Source organism: Aphelocoma coerulescens, chromosome 1A, assembly GCF_041296385.1.
Source record: "Aphelocoma coerulescens isolate FSJ_1873_10779 chromosome 1A, UR_Acoe_1.0, whole genome shotgun sequence".
NCBI lineage: Eukaryota > Metazoa > Chordata > Aves > Passeriformes > Corvidae > Aphelocoma > Aphelocoma coerulescens.
The window spans coordinates 4,336,875-4,362,949 of NC_091014.1; the positions used below are offsets into that span (position 1 = coordinate 4,336,875).

Genomic DNA, 26,075 nt, shown 5'->3' on the forward strand with positions numbered 1-26,075 from the left:
TTTAATTCAGGCAGGGTTTCGCTTTCGGGCTCCTTTTCATGTCGTGGGGGTGGTGATTTGTGAAGTGGAAAAGAGCCACGGAGAGGGGAGAGAGCTGCTGGAGGAAGGGGGATGATGCCCAAATGCCTTGTCCTGTAATATCATGTGAATTTTTGTCCTCCTTCTGACTCATGCTCTAGCTGGGAGCCGACTTCCTGTTGCCCTACATGTGAAAAGGATTTGGGGATTTTGTGCAGAGGGGTCCAGGGAGTGCTGTTGTGCCTGACTCCCATCCTTGCCAAATGGAGAACTCACAGCTCTCTCCCATCTCCCTTCCCACATCCCAAATCTCTGGTTCTTTTCCAACTCGCTCATAGTAGGTTTTTTAAAATTTATTTTTAATTTCTTTTTTTGCCTGTGAATATTTTTTCCCTGTGTAGGAGAGGGAAAGATTGTGCACTTTTTACTCCATCTTGGTTCCATGTAAGGAATTAGCCAGAAATATCTTCTTTCTAGATGCGTTATAAAAATACAAGCCTTTGCTTCCAGAGGAGTAAAATACCCTCTGTAACAAAAAAAGGTTATTGAATGTTGTAGGTATCCAAAATGCTCCTTATCAGGCTTTAAATTCTGAAGCAAAATTTGCTTTGTAAAACACCATCAAAGCAGATGCTCCTGCCTCTACAGCTCTTCCCACCTATGACATATTCCCACATTTCCCTGCTGTGGCACATTCCCATCCAGCATCCTTCCCAAGAGATGAGAGCTTGAGCACCTGTGTATGAGGGATTTGGGCGTCATCACAGGAATTTTCAGGGTGGTCCCAACCCCTCTGTGCTGCAAACAGGAGCTGTTCGGGGCTGTCAGCATTGCTGGGATGCTGTTTGCAGCCTAATTTGTGGTGAAAACATAACTTGTAGGAACCTGGCGAGTGCACTAAGAAGTTTAATAAACTAATAAAATGATGAAAATAAAAATAATTATTACGAATAATAGTTATCATAATAAAATTAATGATATTAATATTAACTAATATTAATATAATATAATTAATAATAGCAACAACATATTTATTGTATGTGAAGATAACATGATAACTAGGAAAATATTAAACTAAGAGTAAAATAGTAAAATAATAAAATGGTAGTAGGAAACGATTAAATACTAAATAATTAAAAGAGATGAATAAATTAACATTAAATTTTAAAAGTCTAGATTAAAAATTAGCATTATGCGCCCGTTTGAGCGCAAAGGCTCCCCGCGGAGCATCCCCAGCGCTGCGGCCGCTCCAGCCGCCCCCGAGCCGCTGTTCGCGGAGGGACGCGGGGGGGCCCCGCCGCCTCCCGGCCCCGCCCGGGCGCGGAGCGGGGCGGAGCAGCCGCGGTGGCCGCGGGCGGAGGCGGAGCCGCCGCATCCCGGGCATCCCGGAGGAGGCGGCCCGGCACCGCATGTGCGACGTGAGCGACGTGCAGGAGCGCAGGGCCGGCATCCCCTGGTCCCCCGGGACCCCCCGGCATCCCCCGGCCCCCCGCGGGACCCCCCGGCCCGAACCCGCTGAGCGCGGAGTGGGGGGCGCAAGGGGCGCGCCGGAGGAGCCCCCCACATCCCACCGCTGTGTACTTAGGGTTCCTTCTTTTTTCTTTTTTCTTCTTTTTCTTTATTTTTATAATTTTAATTTTAATTTTTTGTCTCTAGTTTTTTTTAATTCTATTTTTTATTTTATTCAACTTTATTTCCAATTTTTTAGTTTATTTTCTTTTCCCCCTCCTTATTTTCCCGTCCATTCCTTATTTATTTTCTTAATTAATTTTTGATTTATTTTATTGTTTTTCTCTTCATATCTTTCAATTCCTTTTCAATTTTTTTTAATAGTTTAAAAAAGTTGTTATTGGATTTTAATTTTCCCCTTTTTTTTTATATTCACTTTACATCATTTTACATCACTATCCCTCGTTGATTAAAAAGACGTAAGAAATTAAAGAGCACATTTATTTAACGATGAGTATTTTACTCTGGGGGTCCCCTGCGCACCCCAAATTCCCCGCTTTGGGGGGGGGGTCGGTGCCGCGTCCCCCCCTCGGAACAAAGCGGCTCCTTTGTCCGCGCTGCAGTGCGGGGGGCGGGCGGCAGGGGGCAGCAGGGACCGCTATCCCCTCCCACCCTTCATCCTCCTCCTCCTCCTCCTGCCCATCCTCCTCCTCCTCCTCCTGCCCATCCTCCTCCTCCTGCCCATCCTCCTCCTCCTCCTCCGCGGCTCCGCAGCGCCCGCCCGGCCCCGGCCCCAGCCCCGGCCCCGCCCCGGAGGCGGTCCCGGCCTGTCGGGATAGAAATAGGAGGCCCGGCGGCTGCCGGCACATCGTGAGCGGCGCCGGCCAGAGCAGCAGTTCGGGCTGCAGCACCACTCCTTCCCCGGCCGTCTCGCGTGGAGATTCTCCTGCCTTTCTTCTCTTATCATTGTTTGGTTTTTTATTTTTTTTCCCAATTAAAAAGGGAAGATCATTTTTTAAAAATTTTAAAAATATAGATATATTTTTTTTTTTTTTCCATCGCGGTTCGCGGCGGGGCTCGCCCTCGCTCCCTTCCAGCGCGCAGCGGCTGCGCTGGGGCCGCTCCTGCCGGCTTTGTGCCCTGCAGCCGCGGCCCTCCTCTCCTCTTCCTCCTCCCCCTCCTGCCGTAAAACCTTCACGAGGCTCGGAGCAGCATCTGAAAGCGCCGCAGCCGCTCGCCCAAACCACTGACTGCAAAAAAAACCCCCTTTTTATTTATTTTTTATTATATATTTCCGCCACCTCCTTTCCCCACCCCCCCACCCCTTTTTTTTTTCCTCCTCCTCCCTCCCGCAAAGGCATCAAGGTGGACGCGGAGCGCAAAAAGACCTTTGTTTTAAAAATGCCCATGGAGCTGACGCAAAGCCGCATCCAGAAGATTTGGCTTCCCAATGACAACCGCCCGGCTCTGCCCCGCCGCTGTGAGTACGGGCACCGCAGCATCCCGGAGGGATGGGATTTGGATGGAGGGATGGGATGGGATGGGTGGGAAGCACTCCCCTTTCTCTGCGCACCCCGGCGGGGCTCTTTGCAGCGCCCTCTCAGCATCCCTGCAGCATCCCTCCTCCCTTCTCTCCGTGCCCCAGCATCCTCCCCGTGCCCGCATCCCACCCGCTGCCATCCCGTGACTCACTCCCAGCCCTTGGCAGCGGGAGGAAGGTGCAGCCATCACATGGCCCCGCCGAGCGCAGGATGCGGGGAGGTGCTGGGGCACGCGTGGCCCAGTTTCCACTCTCCGCTCCCAGCCTTGGGATTAAAAGGAGAGGGAGCAGGTTGTTCACCTCGCACCCGGGCGCTAGCTCAGCTGGGATTTTCACGGTGTCAAGCAGCTCGCTCGGGGATTTGTTAATGACAGAATCATGAATGGTTCGGGGTGGAAGGGACCGTAAAGATAATCTCGTTCCACACCCCTCCTGCCATGTGACAGGACACCTTACACGAGACCAGTTTGCTCCAAACCCCGTACAATTAGTGTGCTAATTTTTTTTTTTTTTTTTTTTTTTTTTTGGATGTGGAGGGAGGATTCGGGCAATGGATTTAGGGAAAGAAAAGCCAAACCCAACCGAACACCAGCCATTTGCACTTTACCATTTAACGCTGTGGGGACGAGATAGGAGGCAGGTGGAGGGGGAGGCAGAAATTAATGCTGTAACTTCTGCAGTGGTTTCCCCTTGTGTCTGAAGCTCAGAAAGATCCTTGAGTGGTTGAAACCGTGGTTTTATTTATATATATATACACACATATATAAATCGAATGCTTGGGTCATCCCGGTGTTACTATAAACCAAATCTTGATTCATGATCCAATCCGAAGGCTCAGGAGGCAGGTCCTTTAACTCGCCCACCAGCTACACTGACAGCCTGCCAGTTGTGCAACTCTTATCTCTGAACGAGCGTCGCAGGAATGTGCGGAGCCGGGATGGAGGGGGTGGCACTCGCAGCTTGGCGAAGGATGGAAGTGGCTTGGGTGAATCAGTCTTCCCGACGCTTGTCTTCATCAGGCGTTTAAAGTTGCTTCTGATGCTTATTTACCTTGGCTGGAAAGTTTCCCCTCCTAAATAATGATAATAATTTTTTTTTTTAAAAATAGATATCCTATGAACTTGCCAGATGCTGTTGCCCGTGGCTGTGGGTCAGGCACCCTGGAGCAGATGTTGGGATACGCAGCCTGTGCCTGGCAAGGGCAGCTCTGTAGCGGGAGCTGCCGAGGAAATGGAGTTCAGCAACAGGCTGCACATCTGGGTTGCCAAAGGGCTTTGCTTAGAGTGGGATAAAACGTCTCCTGGCTTAATGCTTTGCACGTGTGTCTGTGTGGTTTGATTTTTCTCAAGGACTGGCACCTCTGAAAGAAATCCCTTGTGCATGCAGTGGTTTTTTGCCACTTCATTCACCTGGTTTTTCAGAGACCTCCCTTTTGGCAGAGGAGAAAACTAATATAGTTCATATATTAAGGCAGCGAGGGGCTTATTAATAACATAATGTGGCTTCTAATTATTTTTTCTTGGGGTGGGAACAAGCCATGCTGGGCAGCGTTTGCTGTGCAATGTGGAAAGCGGGTATTTAGACTTTTTTTTATAGCTTATTCTTTTTTAACTCAAGGTATTCTAAACGCGAGGTGCTATTGATTCCTCAGCAGCAACAAAGAGCAAGAGCTGCAAAGCTGGGTGGGAACGGAGGAATAACGGAGACCACGTCCAGCGCGATGCCTGGAGGGATCGGGAGCATCCTCTGGAAGGACGCTCCCTGGGTGTGAAATAATTAGTGCGATTGTCTGATTGCTCGTCCGGGGGAGGCTGGGGCGGCTGCAGTGATTCCTTCAGCTGGCCTTTTGACGGCGATCCATTAAATTGCTGTCACGCTGCACGTCTCTCACGTAGGGGCTGGGAAAGTCAAGCCGTCGAAGGCGCTGGCTGGGCAGAGCCAGGCGAGGGGAGGGGGATGCTCCGGGAGGGAAGGGGCTGCCGCTGCCGTTCTCCTTCTTTTCCATCCTTTTTCCCGTCCCTCGGGCTCGGTGGGTGTGGAAGCACGGGCCGGGGATGTGCGCGTTACTGCCGGGCGCGCAGGGTTTGGGGCGGCAGCGGTTCCACGTGTGCGTGCGCTGCAGAGTGCGGGCTCGGGCATCCGTGGAGGTGTTGGAATTGCAGCGGGAAGAAGCTGGGAAAAGGGCACTCGGACTAACGGAACATGCGGTTTGGGTTTGCAGGGGGCTTTTGGGGAATACTTACGACGATACAGTAAAAATGTGCCTTTTTTTTTTTTTTTTTTTTTTTTCTTTCTTTTTTCTTCCTTTTACCGGCTGGTGAAGCTGACTTTCTGGCAAATAGCAAAAGCGATGCGCTCCTTCTCAATATCCTCTGATTGAGCCTGAAAGTCATCCCTGTCCTTGACTTACCTGGCTAGATGTCGATAAGGCATAATGAATATGTATTGAAATCCCTGATAGCTTCCCAGCAGTGCTGAAAAGAAATGATGAATGAGGCCTTTGTGAAACTCTGGGAGCAAAGCACTGGGTTCTGTTTCATCCCTGATGCAAAGTTTCCCGGAGACTTTTGGTTTGGGCTCAGATTCCTGATGAAAAGTTGCTCACTGATGCCATGGTGTTTTGGGAAGTGCTTCCCAGGTGCTTTTCCACTGTCCAAGGGGAATCTGGATCTTTCCTTTGGCAGCAAAAACTGGGGGGAAATTCCTGAATTAGGGATGCTTAACTCTTGCAGCACCCTTTGGGGGTGACATGTGCTTGCTCACACAGTGCCAGCTCTGGGACTGACACAGCTGTCTGGAGCCACAGGGACATGAACAGTACCCAGCATTGTCCCTTTACTCGTGAAGTGCTATTTAATGGCCCCAAATCCTCTTGGCTCTGCTCTTTGAGATCCTTTGTCCACTGGCAGGTAGGGAGAGGTTCCTTATTCAGGTATTGTTCCTTCCTCCTCCCTTTATCTAATAAGTGTGTGGCTTTTGTGTAAAAACAGACTTGCACCCATAGCTTGGATGAGGATGTGAGCCTCTTGGGGGGTGGGGGGAAGTATTTTTCTGGGTATGTTGCACAGCTCCCTTGTACCTCAGCACAGAAAATTGGCATTTGTGCCAAAACCGTTGGGAGCTGCCCTGGGATTTTTAAATGCAGCACTGGGGAGGGTGGGTTGCACAAAGGGAGTGAGTGTGAGGGCAGCTCCAGCCTGAGGAATGTGAAATTTATGAAAGGAAAAAAAAGAGAAAATATATTTTAGGTAGTTTTTAATCTCTTGCCTGCTGAGTTTGCTTTGGTCAGAAACTTGGGAAGATGATGGCTGGCTTTTCTCTGACATCTGGGTACCAAGTACCATAACTCTTCCTTGTGGCCTTAATTTGGTTTCTTCAGCTGTTGGATTTATTTCTTTTCTTAGAAGGGGAAGGTAATCCCACATACTTGGGCATGTTCTGTGGATACCTCTCAGTTTGTTTGCCTTTTCCACATCCACACTGAGGAAAACCTACCCCAGCCCTGTCACCATCCTCTGGCATCCCCTGGTCCCACCTTCAGGCAGCTGTGACAGGCATGCAGAGCTCTCCACCCAGGCCATAATTAAGCTGGGTTTTATGGCTCTGCCACCAGCCACTCACTCCCTGCATTCCTTTCCTATGAGGTCTCTGGGCTCCTGGGTAGATGGAGGGGTGGGTGAGAAATCCCCTGCAGGGTCCCATCTGTCCTGCAAATGCTGCCTCTGGATTTTCTTTCCAGCTGTTTGACATGGACCCTCTTTACCACAACAAAATAAAACAACCCAACAACCCAGCTTGGGTTTATGAGGAAAAAAGGGATAAATCACTTGGATATCTGCTTTTAAATGTTGGTAGTTCTGTTGCTCTCTTGCCTTGTTTGTCATCAGGAAATCTGGTTAGTTGGTTGTGTGTCAGCTGAAAATCTAGTCAAAGGTTTTTGGAAGATGCTCTCTGTGGGTGAAGATCTTGGAGCAGACCTGGTATTTCAGCAGCACTGCTGCAGGGATGGGTCCCAAGTCTTTGGTTATCCTTTCACAGAATTGGCCAAGCCATGGGAATGCAAAGCTGTGCTTGCCTGGATTTTTTAATTATTTTTTTTTAATTATTTTTTATTTTGGTTGCAAACGTGGAAACCAAGGCACAGAGGCTCTCCAGGGAGCCTGGGCCAGCTGCTGGCCCCTTGCCTACTTTCAGGATGTTCTTGCCATGGCTTTCAGGTGTCCTCCAGCTGCTGAAGGACTTGTAAGGAGTCTGGATAAAAACAGGTGCCTTGTAGGGTTGATACAAGATGAGCTGGAGAATTAAGAGCTGCTCCTGTTCTTTATTCCTTGCAGCTTGTGGGCCTCAGCTTGCCAATTCCCCCACTGTGATAGTCATGGTTGGCCTGCCAGCCCGTGGCAAGACCTACATCTCCAAGAAGCTGACTCGCTACCTCAACTGGATTGGCGTCCCCACAAAAGGTAAGGCTTTCACTGGCTTCCAGGGAAAAGCAGGAGGTCTGGTCCTCAGGAATTCCTCTGGGAGGTCAGTGCTTTGGGAGATGGGGTGTGGTGGGGGATACAGGCAAAATATCTGTATTTTCACATCCTGAGCAGCCCAGGTTCTCCTTCACTTTGAAGACCAAGGGACGCCATCAGCCTTTTGCTCTAAGGATGTAATTTCTTGGCCCCTGGCTTTCTTTAACTGCAGAAGCTGAACAGCTGAGGCAAGCTCCTCATTTTGATTTTTTTTTTCCCCCCTTTCCCACCCAGTTTTCAACGTTGGGGAGTATCGCCGTGAGGCTGTGAAGCATTACAGCTCCTATGACTTCTTCCGACCTGACAATGAGGAAGCCATGAAAGTCAGGAGGTGAGTGTGGGCACCACCTCCCTGATCCCACAGGGGTGCTGAAGCCTGTGGCTGGGATCACAGTTACCAATTTTAGGGGTGATGAACAGAGAAGCTGGGCTCTGGTTTGAATTTCCCCTTCCTACCCAAGGAGGGTTTTGAGAGCTCAAAGCTGAACCTCTATGGGATTGGTAACTTCAGAGTGACCAATGCACCCAGAGGGCATCAGGGCCACCTGTCTGTCCTCTCTTTTGTAGGCAATGTGCTATGGCTGCCCTGAGGGATGTGAAGCTGTACCTGACAGAGGAGGCCGGGCAGATTGCGGTGAGCTCTGAGATGTGCTCTGGGGTTTGGCAGCTGTGCTGGCCCCCAAGGTCCTCTGCAGTCCCTTCTCTGAGGAGGGGCTCACTGGGAAACCAGGCCTTTGTGGTGCTAATTGAGATATTTTGCTTTTAAAGGTTTTTGATGCCACTAATACCACACGGGAGAGGAGAGGGATGATCCTAAACTTTGCCAAAGAGAACGGATTCAAGGTTGGTGCCGTGGGGCTGATGCCTTCGTTGTGAAGTCCACTGTAGTGTAGAGTTGGTGTATGTTCTTTCACTCATGTGTTATCCTCATGCTGCTCCTGTGTGAGGGAGATTTCTCTGCTGGGTTTGATTAAAAATATGAAACTCTTCCCTCATCTTCCATACTGAGCCCTGGAGAAGGAATTGGTGGGAGTGGGGCTGAGGGAGAGCTCTCTGGTCAAGCAGGGAGGAGGTGGGGTTTTGCAAGGAGCTGGTTGAATGTCACAAACCTTGTTGGTGGCTTCCAGCTGAGCTTTGCTTTGCTTCCCAGGTGTTCTTCATCGAATCTGTCTGCAATGATCCCAACGTAGTTGCCACCAATGTTATGGTAAGTGTGGAACTTGTGGAAGTGTCCTGCTTTTGCTTTCCCTCCATAGAGAGATATGAATGGCATCACCTTCACAAGCCCTGGTCCTCCTTGTGGACTTCAACCAGCCTGGTATCTGCTGGAGGGACAGCACAGCGTGGCACAGGCAATCCAGGAGGTTCCTGGAATGTGTTGATGATGACTGCCTTCTCCAAGTGATGGCACCTCTCCTGTGTTGCACCTTGTTGTCACCAACAAGGAGAGGGGCTGGTGAGGACTGTGAAGCTCCAGGGCAGCCTGGGCTTCAGTGGCTGTGAAGTGAGATGTCAGGAGAGCAGATTTTGGCGTGGAGTACTATGGGATAAAAAGCCCAGGAGGAAAGAGGGGCCTGAGAAAACTTGTTAATGTTCATGGATCATCTTCTCCAAGTTCAGCTGTGATGCATTCCCAACAAAGGAGCAGGCATCAAAAATGCCAGGAGGGCTGCATGGATGAGCAAACTCAAACACAAAAAGGAAACCTACAGAGAGGATGGAAGCAAGGGCAGGCAGCCCAGGTGGAATACAGAGATGACCTGAGCAGCCAGGGAGTGGGTTAGGAAAGAAAAAGCCCTGACAGAACTGGGGAACTACAGGCTCAGCCTCACCTCAGTTTGGGAAGATCATGGAGCAGATCATCCTGGAAACTCAGCTAAGGCACATGGAAAATAAGGAGGTGATTAGTGACAGCCAACATGGCTTCACTGGAGGCAAATCCTCTAGCCAGGGGCTGGGGCTGAAGAGTGTCTTTTGCTCCTGTTGAAAGCTGTTGTCCCACGTTGTCCCAGTGACCAACTTTCTGGGAGGTTGCACACAGCCTTTTCCACAACCAAATGCTCAGTTTGCCTTTTTTTTTTTTTTTTTTTTCCCCTAAGCTGGATTTTTTGGAGGATTTTAATCCCTTTATTTGGAAACTAATGCTTGAAGGGCGAGAAAATGAGCTCCTAGCTGAGCGTGGGATTTTGCTCCACGGGGAACTGCAGATGAATGGTGCTCTTAGTGCTGGGATCAGTGTGGAAAATACACCCCAGGCCTGGGATGCTGCCACAGGCGTTGATCCATTGTGTTATCCTGTTGGTTTCAGGATTGCTTGTGAAGTTACCAATGTGTAATGCTGCTGTTCAAACCCAAATCTTCAGGAAAAAGCAGCTTGTTAGATTAGTTCAGGCAGGACTTAGTCCATGAGGCTTGTGGATATTCACATTGCCCGTTTCTAGTGTTTTTCAGCCCAGTAGCTTGCAGGAAATAATGCATGGAAAGGGGTTGAATGTTGCCATCCTACCAGCCTGCTGCTGAGCTGAGCTAAGCATCTTGTCTAAGCTCATGCACTTTCCATTCTCAGCTTGACTTTGAACCTGATGGGGTTTTTTTAGCCATAAGGAAGGTCAGTTTTCCTGCTCTGCTGGGTGGTGAGGTGCTACCCCAACTCCTGGGAGAATGGGAGTGGACTGATGAGCATCTGTACTAATCATGCAAATGGTTTATACCAAGTTCTCCCACTTTGTGCTTGGTTTTGGGTCTAGTTTGCTTTTTTCTGCCCTATGATGAGTGATGACTGTAAAGAAGTCATCACTTAGTTTCAGCTAATCAACCGGATCTTGGCAGGACTTTGAAATTCCAGATTATCATTGTCTGGCTTGGAAAGCCTCCTAACCTTTCCTTGTGGCATGGTGTCTTTCCTGTTGCAGGAAGTCAAATTGTCCAGCCCAGATTACCGGGACTGCAATTCCACCGATGCCATGGAGGATTTCATGAAGAGGATCAATTGTTACCAAGCCAGCTACCAGCCCCTCGACCCTGATGACTATGACAGGTGAGAGACCTTGACTTCTGAGCTGCCTTGAACACCTGCCTTCTCCCAGGAGAGGAGCAGTGAAGGGTGGAGCTGTATTTCACTTTGTCTTCAAACACCTGGCTGCTCTAGAATGATCTATGGCCAGGCCTCACCTTGAATTCAGGCTTTTTTCTTGCAAGTCTTGGTTTCCCTTCATCCTGTGCTAGGGGAATGGGCACTGATGTCTTTCTGGGCTTGGATGAGTTGTTTTAAACCTTGTTCTGTGGGCCTAAATACAAAGGCTTTGGGAAAGCACTTGAATTTGAGTGGTTGAGGTGCTTTTGCCATTGCCCCAGTTAAAGGAAGGGACTGCTTGGCTCAAAGCACAGGATTGAGCAAGCCCTGTGGTTTCTGCCTGGTTGCTGTGTGCCTTGGAAGAGCTTTGCTGTCCTCCCTGACTCTGCAGGCACCTCCCAGTCTTTCCACTGCTCACAAACACATTTGTGTGCCCTGCACAGATTATCCCAGTCCTCCTGATCCCTGTCCTGGGGAGGAGTATGTTCCCTGTTAGTCCTGTTTAATCCTCTTTACTGCTGCAAGAGGAGGGGTGCCGATTACACTGGTGCTATTCAGCTCTCCATGAATCCCCGTTACCTGTTGGCTCCCTGCTGAAAATAGCCTGCAGGAAATCCTTTGAGCTGGGTGATCATGTGGACAGAGACCTCACAGGGCTGCCTTTTGAGAATGATGTCTCTGTCTGTCCCTAGGGAACTTTCTCTCATCAAAGTCATCGACGTTGGCCGGCGGTTCCTGGTCAACAGGGTTCAGGATCACATCCAGAGCAGGATTGTTTATTACCTGATGAACATCCACGTCCAGCCCCGCACCATTTACCTCTGTCGGCACGGGGAGAGCGAGTTCAACCTCAAGGGCAGGATTGGAGGGGACTCTGGCCTCTCCAACAGGGGCAAGAAGGTGAGGGAGAACCACAATGCTCTCCTGTGGCTTCCAGGAGTGATTTGGCTGTAGTAGATGCTGTACCTTGGGTTAAGTGCATGTTTGATGACAGCTGGGCTGCTGAGGATCCATCTGTAGCTCTTGGGGATCAATGAGTGTGTGGCTGCCCTTCCCCTCAGAAGACTGGTTTGTCTGCCTATGGAAGGCAGCACTTACTGGGAAGCAGGGAAGAAGGCCCGTTGGGAAGCTATGGACCAGGAATCAACCTCTCTTTTTTTTATGTCCTACAGTTTGCAGTTGCACTGAACAAATTTGTGGAAGAGCAGAACCTGAAGGACCTCAAAGTTTGGACCAGCCAGCTAAAGAGGACAATCCAAACAGCAGAAGCTCTTCAGCTGCCCTACGAGCAGTGGAAGGCACTCAATGAAATTGATGCTGTGAGTATCTGTGCAGCCACAACAGCTGGAGGGAGCTGGTTGTTGCTTGGCAAGAAAGCATTGCTTTGCATGGTGTCTGTGCTGATGCTTTTTGACTTGAGCATGTCCAGTAACCTCATGGATGTCCTGCCCTGGCAGGGTGTGTGTGAAGAAATGACCTATGAAGAAATCAGGGAGCAACATCCAGAGGAATTTGCTCTGCGTGATCAGGATAAATATTACTACCGTTATCCTTCTGGGGAGGTAGGTCTGCAGGGAGGCCCTCAGAGATGTCACTTTTGTTTTAAATGTCTCCTTTCTGTCTTCATTCTGTCCTCTACTCTTGAGCAGGGGAGCAGTGAGGGCTCCAGGAAACTAGATTTAAAAGTGATCAGGGCTCATATTTACCTCTACCTTGAGCTCTTGTGAAGCCTTGGTATATTAAGATCTCACTAAGAAATATGTCACTTAACAAAGAGTCCCACTGACTTTTTAGCAAATTAGGAGGAAAAGGCCCCTGGAGGTTTATAGTCTAACCTCCATCATTATATCCACTCGAAGTGTTGTGCTGCCCCAATTTTCTTTCATTTCCAAAAAAAGTAATTTTCACCTTGTTCTCAGCATCATTCCCTAAGGGTTGACGGTAATATCTCTGTTCCTGGCAGTCTGCTTTCAGGGTGTGACACAATGAGTTGGGAATTGGCATCAGTTCTGGATGATACTTTGGGCTGTGAATTTAGCTAATTATCCCCCAATTGAAAGTCATGCCCATAAATATTTCAAAAAAATCTTTGGGGGACATCTTCATGACTGTGTTTCTAACAGAAGAATGTGTAGGGATATCAGCCAGCAACTCTTGGTGTCTGGGGCTCCTTCTGGCTGCCTGTCATGTTTTTTTATGAGGCCCTTCAAAACCCTGGGGTTTCTTAGCTTGCTCCAGGCTTCTCAGAACTTAGAAATCCTGTACAAAATCAAATTTCAAGATGATAGGTGCTGTCTTCAAAGCCATTGTTGCTTACCTTAATAAACTCTCAAGGACTGAGATGTGAATGGCTCCTTCTCTGACAGAAGAAGTGGAAGTTCTAGAGTAGCCTGAAGATGAGGATTTTTTTTTTTTTTTAGCAGCTTGTTGGTTTACTCAGAGGTGTGAAATCAGCAGGTGTACCAAGACAAGGACTGTCGTTTCTTTGGGGTGCTCGTTGCTGTGATTCCACGCCTCATCTCTCTTCCCTTCTGTCCCAGTCCTACCAAGACCTGGTGCAGCGCCTGGAGCCGGTCATCATGGAGCTGGAGAGGCAAGAGAACGTCCTTGTCATCTGCCACCAGGCTGTCATGCGCTGTCTCCTGGCCTACTTCCTGGACAAGAGTGCAGGTGAGATCCCTGGCTCTGGGAAGAGGATTGGCCCTGCTGGAGGAGGGATGAGGGATACAGCTGTGGGGAGATCGTGTTCACATCCTGGAGCCTGCATCTCTTTGGTGTGGGATGAAGGTGTGTGAGCCTGCCTTTGGAGAGGAGGTGGGATAACTCCCCTGCTTTGCTGTCTCTGCAGATGAAATGCCCTACCTGAAATGTCCCCTCCACACAGTGTTGAAGCTGACCCCGGTAGCCTATGGTGAGTGAGACCTTCCTAAAAATGCATGGGGTTTGACTTATACCTCCTCCTGGATCCAGCCTTCCTCTAGAAGAAAAGCAGGGACCTATGATGGGGCACTTGGTAAGATCCTGTGCCTGCTGGGTTTGCTGATCTGTCTTTGTGCTCCTTTCTGCAGGCTGCCGGGTGGAATCCATCTCACTGAACATTGAAGCAGTCAACACCCACAGAGATCGGCCAGAGGTGAGTGTTGCTTTTCCCTGGAGCTGTCCTTTGGTGTCCCCCTCCTGTCCCCTGTGGTCAGCTGGCAGTGGGAATGCCTGGGGTGGGCATGGGGAGATTGCTTAGCTGGGTGCTTGGAAGTGCTGCTGGAAGACTGGGAGCATCAGATGGGTTTTTGCTCTGCAAAGTCGTGGCCAGCTGAGGGTTTTCCAAGGACTGTTGCTTGTTCCTACTTCCCAGTGTGTTTGCCCAGGGAAAACTCCTCCCTGGTCTTTGACTTCCACCTGCACAGTCATCCACTTGCCTGAGCAGGGAATGGCACCATGGATGGAGAAGGTGCCTTCTCCCAGGTGTCTCAGTTGGCTGGCAGAGCCTGGGCTCAATGCTTGCCCTACATCTGCCTCTGAGGGTCTTTTTCCTGGTATGCCCATGGCTGTCATTCTGCAGGGTGGGAGGTGGCAGTGCTGTGCTGGGGATGCTTTGTGGAGGAGACCCCTCGTGTGGAGAAAAATTCTTGTAAGGTTGGGTCTGTCTGCCAAGAGCTCCACTGGAGGTCAGAGGCCAGAACAGGAGGATGCCAACTTGGTGTCAGGGCTGGGCAGCCACCCAGAGTGGGCCACAGGGACCTGGTAGCACCCATGTCCCAAGATGCTGGGACACTTCCAACTTGTGCATAGCAGTGGTGGAGCCCAAAGTGATGCTGAGCAGTTGGAGCTCTCCCCTTTTGGCTCACATCTCCTTTCCTTTGCTTCCTGACCTTGTCAGGTGGCAGCACCTGAGCCGCCTGTCCCTTCCCACAGCTGTAGGGGGGAAGCCAGTCCTTCCCCCTGCATTGGGCCATTGATACCCTGCTTTGCCACCCTCTCTGGGGATGGCAGGAAGGCCTCGGGTAGGACGGGGTGAGACATGTGCCATGTGCTTGGGTGCCCCTGCTCGGCTTTGTCTCCATCCCTCCTTGCTTGAGTTGCAGCTTGGCACGGTGCCGACCCTCGCTGGCTGCTCTGCTCCTACTTCCCAAATCTTCCTAATCAGCCTGGGCTGGCTCATCTTCCCTCTTCTTGCTTTCACTCCTCTCTCTGGGTGGAGGAACCAGCTTTGAAGAGGAGACTGATGGGCACCTCTGTGTTGTGAAGAATCATGGCTTGATTGCTGCTGGGTGTATTTAGCTACCTATAGTTACTTTTTTTGTCAGCTGAGACTCAGATGGAGGAGGAGATCTGTCTCGTGTCTGAGTGCAGAGCCTTTTTTTTTCTCCCCTCCACTTCTGCACTCTTGAACATTTTGCATCAGGGTTTTTTTTGTGTCCAAAGCCTTTCAGTGCATCCTTTGCTCATTGGCAGATTGTGGGGAAAAGCAGAGGCCACTTTAAAAAAAAGAAAACCAAAGCAACCTACTTCTTTTTTTTTTTTTCCTTTATAACTGTCGCCTTCTTCCTTTTTTTTTTTTATTTTGCTTTATTTTTTTATATTTACTTTTATTTTCTTTGTCTCACTTTAATTTAGGAAGCAAAGAAGGGACCTAACCCGCTCATGAGACGTAATAGCGTTACCCCTCTAGCAAGCCCAGAGCCCACCAAAAAACCTCGCATCAACAGCTTTGAGGAGCATGTGGCTGTTTCTTCTGCCCTGCCAGGCTGTGTTCCTCAGGAAGTGCCCACGCAGATGCCGGGACAAGTTAGTTGAACTCTTCTTTTCTTTTTTTTTTTTAATTCCTTTTCTTTTTTTTTCTTTTTTTGTTGTTGTTCTCGTTGTTTTATTGTTTGTCCTCCTGTCACTCCTGAAGCTGAGGAGCCTGCTTGCACTTGTCATGACCTGTGCTGCTGTCTGAGATGCATCTTCCTCCCACGGCTGCTGTTTCTCCCTGCCTTGGGTCACTGTTGATCCTCTTTGGGTTTTGAGAACCTGAGCTCTAGGCTGCATTAATTTAGTGCCTTCACCATCCAGCATCAACCTTCTGAGGAGTCTCCTCCCTGGAGTGAGCAGGAACAAAGGGCTCGTGCCTTCCCTCTGGGTGTGCTTGGCTCCGGTGTAGACCTGGGCATGGCAATAAATCAAATGTCCTTGTGCTTCTCTTAAGGAGGAGCTGCCAAGACTCACCTTTGGCTGGAGGGGTCTCCTTCATCCTGGAGCCATAGGCAAAATTGAGTAGAAGGCTCTTGGTGTGGTGAACGTGGGTGAAACCGCGTGGGTAGCCGCCATGGGGCTCATGTGTCCTCTCCTCTTTCACCCACCCATGAAGGGACATAGGAAGAGAGGCCTTGCTTGCTGCTCACTTCTCCAGGCACAAACTCCCTCCTAAGCTCACTAAGGAGTCCTGTATAATCTATAGGAGCCTTTGCCATGCTGCCCTTCCCACCAGCTGCCTGTTGGATCTCTCTGTATTGCCCAGCCCCTCTCCCTGTTGTCTGTGTTGTGTGATGTCCTTTCTCCCCTCCTCACCCAGATCCTGAGCAGGTTAGGAATGGCTCCGTGCTCCCCCATTGCTCTGCTTGGTTGCTGCTTTGCATGAGCCTCCCAGGACTGCTGAGTCTGTCTCAGCTCCCAGGGCTCTGCTTGGGCTGGTTGAGCCTCACAACAAACCTTCTGCCAGCTCTGGCTGCCCCTCGCTGCTGTCCACTGTCCTCTGCCCGGTGCGGCGCGGGGTTACTGACACCTCTCTCTGTTCTCTCTGTCTCTCTGCAGCCTTTACTAGGGAAGGCATGCCTGTAAGTACCTTCTTGCGTCTTATTCGCCCTTCCAACCCTTTTTTCCATGCCTCTTGCCATCCTGTTGGGTTGTTTTGTTGTTGCAAAATCCGGACGGGGTGGGGACAACTTGGAGTTGATGCTTTGCTGGTTTTGGGGGGGATTTGTTTTAGGGAAAGTAGAGAGGAGACTGTGGGTGCTGTTTGTATCCTAGCTTGATGAAATGTTCTGAATTTGTTGTGAAATTAAGCAAATTCTTGCTTGTGCTCTGATGGTGTTGCCTATGGGTGATGCTGTTGGGTTTTCCTGGAGTTGTCTCCTCTGAGATAGCACACTGTACTGTAGGTGAGAGACCTGGGTGCTCTGTCCTTCCTGAGGTCTCTGAGTTGTGTCTGAGTGATGGCACCAGAGTGACATCTGAGAAGCTTCTGACCTGCTCAGGAATGTGTTTTGTGGAGCTGGATGATCCTGGGATCAGCCATCTGCAGTTCTGCAAACCTGGATTTTGGGAACAGTCAGCCTAGGTGTTGTGGGCAGAGTAAATGCAAATTGTCCTACTCTACCTAGAGCATGCAAGACATCTTGAGCATTTAATGCACTAATTATGAATAGTCAAGGCTCTGGCAGTTTGCTTAGTGCTGTTAGATCCCCGAGTAACAGGAACAGGACAGCTCTGGGATAAATTTGAAGCCTTTGGACTAATTCATGCTACATCATTGAGTTGAGAGCAGCAGTTGTTGAGCAGTGCTCAGATGTCTTCTCAAAGACTTGGAAGATTTTGGGGCTGAGCTGATACTGGGGTAGTGCCCAGGGATCTTCTTGGCCTCTGAGGGCCAGTTCAAATTGGCCTGTGAGCATCCCTTATCTGGGGTTGTTTTGTGGGCTGAAGACAGGGGGATCTGCTCTAACATGGCCAGGCCAGACCTCAGCCCTGCCTGTATGTAGCAGCTGTTGAACCTCATATTTCTTCACCTTTTAGAGTAAGCTTTTTTGAGAAAAGGGGAGTTAGGAGTGTTGCACTTGGCTTTGCTGGTGGACAGGTTGGGTGAGATCACTGTGCTCCTGCATGAGTGTAGAGTTGAGTTGCCCAGCATGGCCTGCATGCCTGTGCACCTTCACTTGCTGTTCATGGCCACTGAAGCCTCTGATGAAATGCCTGATCCTCTTGGGTTGCTCTGAAAGCATTTTAGTTTTTGTCCATCCATCTCTCCACTTTTTTCCCATCTGTATTGTAATAAAAGGCACTGTATTGCCTCAGTGCTGGCTGGGACACTGAAAACACACTCTGGTGTTGAGTTTGGGAGATGGCTGTGTCATTGTGCTGGAGCAGTCAGTGATGGTTACCCACGCCAGGTGTAGGCTGGCAGCAGCTGGGAGCCTGTCTCCACCTCCTAGAGGAGGCTGCCTTTGTGGGACCCATGAGGACATGCCAAACTCAAGGCTTGGTGACATTCACACTGCTTTTAGCTCTGGGAGGCTGCTGCCTTGCACACTTGTTTGGTCCCTCACTGTCCCCACCTGAATGGGGTTGGGGAGGTGGAAGGTGCCTCCTTCACAACTTGCACTGTAGGCCTGGGTTGGTAGTGGGAGCTTCACTGCATCAGCCCTCACTGTTGGGGTCTTAACACCCACCCAGGAGGACCAGGGGACACCTGGAGAGGCTCAGGACATGGCTGAGTACCTCAGAGTCCTTCTGGCTGTGGAATTGAGCTGACTGGGGGTCGTGGGACTACTTGGCGTGATGATTTCTTTTCTTTTTGCTTGGTTTGTGATCCAAAGTGCACTTTTGAACAGTCACCTGATCCCCTCCCTTCTTCTCCCCTTCACTTTTCATGCTTAAAAAGAAGACCCGTTTGTCACTTTCTCAAAGTTTTCTCTTTGCTAATATTTCCAAGGTAAATGGCTGTGGTGCATGTGGCTTTTCCTGACCCTCCTCCTGTCTCCTTAGATAAGAGAGAACAGCTCAGCCTGCTCTGCCTCATAGTTGGCCAGGATTCCTGGTGCTTGTAAGGGGCAGCTTAGGTAGTAAAAGCATTAAAAAAAAAAAGAAAACTCAAAAAAAAGAGAATCAATCCTTCCTAGCTGTTTCCTAGTCCTTTTTTTCCCTACCTTGTTTTGTGTAGTTCTGTGAGTTGGGAAATGTCCTTGTGGTCCCCTGGGCTTCTCCTGGAGCAGATGCTCTCCTCTGGGTTAGTCCTGCTTGTGTTTAGCTGGTTGTCTCTGGTTTTGTGGTCCTCACCACATGCTGGTGGGTACCTGTTGTTGTCACCCTGCACCAGGGCTGTGTCTAGAGCATCTCTTGGGCCCATGGTACCTCATGGGGTGTCATCAGGGGAGCTGTGCTGCTGCTCAACCACTGGTGGTGGCCGGTCCTTGGCATGGCCAGTGGGAGCTGCCTGTTCTTGGCATTGCCAAGGATGGACAAACAACGACCTTGTCCTTGGCAGGTGGGGAGGACACTGCCCACCCTCAAGGGAGGCAAGAGAGAGATGTTTAATTGGGCTGCATGAATGAGCACTGTGGTCCCCTGTCACCTTGCCTTGACCAAAGAGCAGCTTCACAAGTGCAGACAGGGTGGGGTGGGAGGGTTGCCTTGGGTTCAGCTCAGTTTTTAGAGGTATCTAAATTTTAACCCTGTAATTAAAGCCAGGCAATGCTTGAGGGGGTGAGTGGTGAGTCAGTCACCTGCCTCTCTCAGGTGGGCAGTGTCCTCCCTTCTGTGGTGGGTGCATTTTAGTGACCTGTGTGTGGCTTTGTTCCTCCTCGTCCCCTCGTTCACATGTTCCTAGAAGGTGCTGCTGGGCTGGGGCCTGACTCCAGCACAGCCCCCAACGCCTCTCCTTCCCCTCTCATTCCAGAACATGAACAACTCCCAGAAGCCGTCGTGACTCCGTGGGCACCGTCGCGAGGCCACCGGCGCTGCCGCCGGCGCCGCCAGCTTCTCATCCCATCGCCATTCCCGAAGCTTGCTTACAAACTGGTCCCCTCTGGCTGCGGCGAGGCCGACCCTCGGCTGGCTCCACTCACGCTGCCCGTTCATCCGCAAAGTCCCGCGCTGCTGAGGGGGGAGGGATGCAGGAGAGCGGAGGAGGAGCCCAGCTCCCCCTGGGGTCATCACCAGCTCTTCAGGCTGCAGCGTTTGCTCTCCTCTCCAGCATCCTGTTAGGTCGTAGCGAGCTGTAAAGTGCTTCTGTAGCGCACAGGAGTTTTAATTTTCCTCTCTTTCAATGGTTTTGATCTTCTGTATAGATGATTGGTACCCATCCGTCTCTGGGTGGGGTGTGTATATATGTGGATGGTGCGGGGTTAGCAGAGAAATAGGGGGAAGGGAGGGGTGGGTAAAGGGGTTTTGCATTTTTTTTTATTATTATTATTGTTAATTAATTTTGAACAAGCCCCTAACATGCTGTGCTGCAGTTCCTCACCCACACTACAGCCTGTTGCACACGCCAGCCCGGCTCATGCAGATCTGTGAGCACCAGGAAAGCAGCTCTGTGAGCTCCTTCACTGCAAGAACTTCTGGGTTGAATAAAAAAAACAAACCCATTCTTTCACTTTTTTTTTTAATCAACATACCTTAAAGGGGTTTGCAGAGAATGTAGATCTGCTGCTAAAACTGGTTGAAAGCTGCCTGCAGTGCATGAGGAACCATGCCAGCAGGGGCTTGGCTGATGCTTTCATCTTGGGGAGCACCCAGGGATGATCTGAGTTCAGGCATGGGTTGAATTTTGGGGAGGCTGAGCACTGTTTGAGGTGCTGTGCTGGTACTTCATCTTCCCTTTCCTCTTTTTTAGATGGAAGTGGAGATATTGGGAAGGGTTTGGATCCCCAGGCTGAGTTAGATGCATTTTGTAGCCACAGAGGTTCTCATGGAGGTGGCCACAGGTCTGGCCAGGTTGCAGGAGTCCCTGTCTGACTGCAAAAAGCCACAAGAAGGGACAGTTTTGTCTGTATTTTTTAAATTTTATATATACACACGTGTGTGTATGTGTATATGTAGAAACTGCTTGGTTTTTGCACTTTATTTGTGGCAGAAGCATAACTACTTTAGTTTTTCCAAGTTGTGCCGCTTCACAGGGAAGCCTGAATACAGGCAGCTTTTTCTGTTTGTTTTTAATTGTATTTTGCATGCTGAAAAGCTGGGACTACAAAAAAATAGTAGTTACAGTGTTTGAGGTGGGGGGAACAGGGTGAGGTCCTGACTGACTCCCATCAGCCACCTCCCTGTGGTTTGATCCATAAGATCCCTTTTGGCAGCCTGTCCTGGGCTGGGAGACAGCAGTTAAAAATGGCAATTAACCACTATTGCTTTGTGCAAAAGTCTGTGGATTTTGAATAATTTTTTTTTTAAATTTTTTTTTGTGTTGGATTTTGAGTTTTCTTCCCCACCTACGTGCGGCATCTCCATCCCCCTCTCATATTTTTTTGGCTGGAGGCAGGAGGTGAAGGCAGCCACCCCTCCTTGCAGCACTGGGCTGGGGGACTGGAGGTGGATTCATCCTTCCCCTGGCTTTCCCCAGTGTCCCGTGAGCACCATCCCCAGAGATGGGATCGGAGAGGTTTGGGGGAGAAATGATGACTCTTTTTTTTGTGAGTGTGTGGATGTTTGGGGGGTGGGTTTGGTCTGTTTTTCCTTTGGGAAAAGGCGAACCACAGTGCCTCGCGCTTCGGCCTCGTGCTCGGAGCGGCACCGACGGCGGGAGGGCGCCGGGGCCACGCTCAGCCCGTGTCCCACGGGGGTGACAGTCCTGGCAGTGCCCTGCCTGTGTGAGCTTGTGCATATGTGTATCATATTCCTGTACAGATAAAACTAAGAACACTTCCCCCTGCCCTGGCTTTGTTTCTTTTTTAATAGCCTCATTAAAAGCGGACTTCTCCCTGTGCTTTTGGTTTCACTGCCTTTCAGATGAATGAATGTTTTGGGGAGGCCACTCACTTGGCTCTTTTCAGCCTCCTTCAGGGGGAGTTTTATCTCTCTCACCCTCCTGCTGCAAAAAGATAAGCCAGCAAATACAAATATGACGTCTGGCTGCCCCAAGATCAATCCTGTACACATGTAATTGCGTGGATGTTTTGGTGTGTATTTGTGTGTGTGTATATATATAAATACATATGTATAAAACAGAAAAAAACCCCCATACTGCCCCTAAACTTTCTTCCTTTATTAGTAATAGAGGTCACAGTAGGTCTACAACAACCTGAAATTTGAACATGATGTTTTTACCAGTAATGGGAAAACTGGTCTCTTGAGTTCCTCTCGTGCTGGAGGGGTGGTGGGATGGTGTCAGCCCTGTGCCATCACACTGCCCCAAAAACTTGCTGTCCATTGTTTTTGGTTAACAGAGCTAAAGACTGGGCAGGGATGCTACAGCCAAGGCAGGGTGGGAGAGAGGACATGTCAAACCACGCCAATGATTTCTTTCCCCCCCTCTTTTTTTTTTTCCCCACCCAGTTTGTTTTCCTTTGTGATACTTGAATTTATTTTTTTAATTTTTTGTTTTTATAGCAAAGCACTCTTTATTTATTTAATGTATACTGCAAAGCTTGGAGCGAAGGGTGTAGTTACTTGGGATTACTTTTTCTTTGTTTTTGATTTGTGGGATGTTAACTGTTCTGTATATACATCTGGAATAACTGCCTGATGTAAAGCTGTGCCAGCTTAAAAACAGGGTATGCCTTTCAGAAATTTGTATATTTTGCAGTTGCTGGACCAATAAACTATCTTGTTGAAATACTGATGTGGCCTGGTTCTTGCTTGTGTTAGAAGGTATGCTCTCCAGCCCTAAGGGTCACCATCTGCCACCCCGTGCTGCCTCACACACGTTCCTGTGCCTCATAAATGAAAAATCTCATAAAAGAGAAAGTGTGGATGCTCCATCCCTGGAAGTGTCCAAGGCTAAGCTGGAGGGTGCTTGGAGCAACCTGGACTCTAGTGGAAGGTGTTTTTCAATCCATTCTATGAATTCTACAAGTGTTAACACCTACTTAGGACAAGAAAATACCCCACAAGCTCAACCTCAACTCAAGAGTGCTACATCACTCTTGAATAGAAAGGTGACTTATCCTGCCTAGATCTAAATCTAGGCTGCAAATGAGGCAGGACTAGGCATTTATTCAAATCTGGTCTAGTTCTTGAAATCAAATACCTGCTAAAATGTTTTGGTGCTGAATGAAGGGCTGGACAAGAGCTGTCCCCTGAGATCAGGGCTGGCTTTGCCCTGAAGGCAGGGAAACAGCAGCTGCCACCTGCAAGTAAAGTTCCCTGTAAAGCTGGGGGGGGGGGGGGGGGGGTGTAATTAATTAATTTAATATTAATTTACTATTCCTGAGAAAAAGTGGGCGAAGGCAGGGAAGGGTGTAATTTGCCGTGATTTTCTGGAGCGCACCTTGTGTGGATGCTTCCAGGGGGATTGGAGGCCTGTCCTGCTCCAGCAGTTGTATCTCTAAAAGCTCGTGAGGAGCAAAAGGGGCTAAAAGGTGGTGAGTGCTGTGTATCCCAGCTCAGCTCCGTGCTTTGGCTCCTGCTGGCTGATGTGCAGCCCTTGCTCTGATTTCCCCGTGGCTGGCAGAGCTTGTCAGGCCTTGCTTTGGGCTGGAGTTTGTTGGGGGTGCACAGGGATCATCTCCCTTCTCCTGACTGCTCTGTGCTCCAGGCCCTCTCACCAGGGAGGACGTTCTCTCTTTTTAAGTGCGATTGAGGCATCTGCAGTAATATTTTCTAGGTGGACATGCAGAGGTGTGAGATTGTGGCGATGCTCATCCCTCCGTGCATCCTGAGGGCAGGGAGGACCTGTGCTCTCTGGGAAATCCAGCAGCCACAGGATTTTAACTTTTTTTAGCTATTCTTTTTATCTCTAGCAACTTGGCCATCTCCTTGACCAAGGCAGAGACAAAACACTTGTTTTAGGGCAAAGAGAGTAGCCTTGCATCCACCTCACAGGGAGTCCTGCAGGGGTACAGGGGCTCTGATAACACCTCCAACCGGGGTGGGCTGAGGTCACACGAAGCCACAACATCAGTGCAGCTCCCCTGCCCTCCCCAGGGCTGCCAGGGGCTGTTTGGAAGCCGTGATAAAACCTCGTCCTTGCGGGAGGAGCACGGAGGGAAGGTTTTGCCTCCCTGAGCACGTCTTCGGGCAGCACTTCCAAGGCTGCTCTGCAGGAAAATCCCATCCTCCAAAAAGTCTGTTCTCCTCTTCCCATGTGCACGATGGGGCTTGTGTCACGCCATCCCCAAGAAAGGGAGGGGGAATCGATGCCAATGCCATCCCAGCATCCTTTATTTTTCTTCCATGTGATGCATTTTGTAGCAGCATCCCAGAGAGGAGAAGTTCCTCGAGGCAGTGCAACTTTAAAGGTTATACTTGACAGCAGGAACATTTCCCTGTTCCCAGTCAAGTTCCATTTCTATTAAAATTTTAAAAAGAAAGAAAAAAAAAAAGGAATAAACCCCCAGCTCACTGCTGGCAAACAAGGCGAGAGAACTTGTGATGGCTAAAAAAAATAAAAAGGGCAGACCAGTCACGCTGGCTGAGTCAGCTCTGATTGATGGCTCAGGAATGTGTCTGGGATTAACTAAACCACGGGCAAACCTTTACAATGCAACACATTGGATGAAGCACAGCCGGCACCGGCTCACCTGCCTCCGGCTGGGGAGTGACTGCCCTCACGTCATGGGATTGGAGAGGATTCTCCTTCTTTTTTATCCGTCTGTGAGAAAAAAAGAAAATGCTATTTTCGGAAATTGCTTTGCAAAGGGCTCTAGTAGGAATTATTTGTGATATTTCCAGGTGTCTATATACCTTTTTTGCAGTTTTGCTGCCACCAAGACGTTCACGGAAGAAATATATATGTGCCAAAATAGGGAAAATTTATTTTGTAGCTCTGTGTAAATCACATTCTCGCTGCTCCATGCCTGACTCTGCCAAGTGTCAGGGTCCCTTCCCCATCCCCAGGGGAGCCCGTGTTGCATTCATGGTTAAGGGAAAGCTGTAAAGGTGTGAATATTTGTCCCTCACATTTCCCTTGTTCGTGTGTCCAGCTGTGTCCTCTTTGAGGCTGAGTGCTGTTGTGGATAGAAAAAGTGCATCAAAACTGAATTTATTTGTCAGCAATGCTGGAAGACATCGTGGATGGACCAGTAGTGGTGAGAGTCAATACCAAAAGGGTTGACACAACCCCAAAATACCTGATCTAGCTGAGGATGTCCCTGCTTGTTGCAGGGGAGTTGGACTAGATGACCTTTAAAGGTCCCTTCCAACCCAAACTATCCTATGATTCTGTTCTAGGAAATTAATTTACAGTGCCCACATCAAGGTTAGCTTCATCTCTTGTGTTCCACCTGGACGAGCCCTGCCCTGTGGTCCACCAGCACCTGCATCTGCTCTGGGGAGGCCATGGGTGGACCCAGCAGCTCCAGCTCAGCTGATGGGAGGCTAAATGCCTTGAGAGGTCTTCTCTGAATATCATCTCCCACAATCCCAAGGAAAATCTAATTTCCAACATGATAAGACTGTGACAGTGTTACTGAGTCTGGTGAGCTTCAGGGCAAGCCAGATAAAACCCAGTTGATGCATCTGTCCACCTAGCTTGTTGCACAGCGAGAAAACTGTTTCTTGCTGATCTAAGACTCAGATCTAACATGGTCTGAAGGGATGGTGACAAGACAACATTCAGGATACCCCAGACTTTGTGAATTGCTTCTCCCTCTAGCAGAAGGTGCAGACTCTGATATTGCACCCACTCCTGGCCAGGCACCAGCAAACATTGTCTTTATTTTAAGAGGTGTCTGAGTCCTCTTTATACTGAAGTTGATGTTGGTGGCTCAGAGAAAAAGTTAGAGAAGTGAATGGCAGCAGAGGTTGTGACCAAAAAATGCAGCTGAATTAGAGCTACAAAGAGAAACAGTAATTAAGACCTAACGAATAATTACCATGGGGGAGGGCAGCTCAAGAATGAGCACAGCCCCAAATCCTGATATTTCTAGCTGCAGCTCAAACCCCACAATTAAGCTGTGATTTTGGTCATTATGAAGAGGTATTTCCAGAGCTGAGTCTTGCCATTTGCTGCCTTCATCCACACAAATGACTGCCTGAGCATCACCAGAAAGAAAACCCAACATTTCGATAAATGTCATCCAAACCAGACTGGAGAGCTTGTGTTGGATGCCTCCATCAAATCTGGGTGCCAACCTGTGGGCAGAGCTGGAGACAAAGAGAGGAGAAGGCTTTCTGGCTAGCAGGGGATATGTTGGTTTAGAGGTTGGTGGCACCTAAAAATACCAATGTCGTCCAAGCAGCAGCATGGAGAAGAAAATGTCACCTTGCATTTCTCTGGTTCTTGGTCCCTCTCTACCCACTCATCACCCCAGGGCACTGATCCATCAGTGACAGAGGGGGAAGGAGGCTGAGGCTCTCACACAGGTACCTGGTCAGCCCATCCACTCTGTGGTGCAGGCACGCTGTTCTTGGCAGCGTCTACAGGCAACTCATGGCATCACCTGCATGTCAGGGTGATGGCACCAGTGCTCATGGCTGATTTCCTTCCTGACCATCCCACTGGTGCTGCTGCAAGGACTGTGACTTACCCTGGCAGTCCAGAGCTGCTCTTTTCCCTTTCAGACAGTATTAATGTCACCTGCTCCAACTGGGGACACCACACTGGTGCCCTGACTCACTCAGTCCT

General features: G+C 49.5%; 1 protein-coding gene across 4 annotated transcripts; it reads left to right on the forward strand.

Moving 5' to 3' along the window:
• Window positions 1-2,330: 2,330 nt before the first annotated feature.
• Window positions 2,331-22,127, forward strand: PFKFB3 (6-phosphofructo-2-kinase/fructose-2,6-biphosphatase 3). Of its 4 annotated transcripts, none has more exons than XM_069034450.1 (16): window positions 2,331-2,947; window positions 7,342-7,467; window positions 7,759-7,855; window positions 8,092-8,158; window positions 8,293-8,367; window positions 8,675-8,731; window positions 10,437-10,561; window positions 11,290-11,497; window positions 11,770-11,916; window positions 12,055-12,159; window positions 13,138-13,267; window positions 13,446-13,508; window positions 13,666-13,730; window positions 15,212-15,382; window positions 16,391-16,413; window positions 18,237-18,959. In XM_069034450.1, exons 1-16 carry the CDS (start codon window positions 2,869-2,871, stop codon window positions 18,289-18,291), a joined length of 1,593 nt encoding a protein of 530 aa, XP_068890551.1. In that variant the 5' UTR covers window positions 2,331-2,868; the 3' UTR covers window positions 18,292-18,959. The 4 variants fall into 4 exon arrangements, with proteins under 4 accessions (XP_068890551.1, XP_068890558.1, XP_068890545.1 ...); XM_069034444.1 differs by lacking the exon at window positions 18,237-18,959 and adding an exon at window positions 19,251-22,127 and having other exon boundaries at window positions 2,780-2,947; XM_069034457.1 differs by lacking the exons at window positions 16,391-16,413; window positions 18,237-18,959 and adding an exon at window positions 19,251-22,127.
• Window positions 22,128-26,075: the final 3,948 nt, after the last annotated feature.

Bases quoted from the DNA above. Each gene is read 5' to 3' on its own strand.
- PFKFB3 (XM_069034450.1), top strand. From the start codon at position 2,869: ATGCCCATGGAGCTGACGCAAAGCCGCATCCAGAAGATTTGGCTTCCC. The intron at 10,562-11,289 runs GTGAGAGACCTT...GTCTGTCCCTAG, and splicing joins GACCCTGATGACTATGACAG to GGAACTTTCTCTCATCAAAG. The intron at 11,917-12,054 runs GTGAGTATCTGT...CTGCCCTGGCAG, and splicing joins CACTCAATGAAATTGATGCT to GGTGTGTGTGAAGAAATGAC.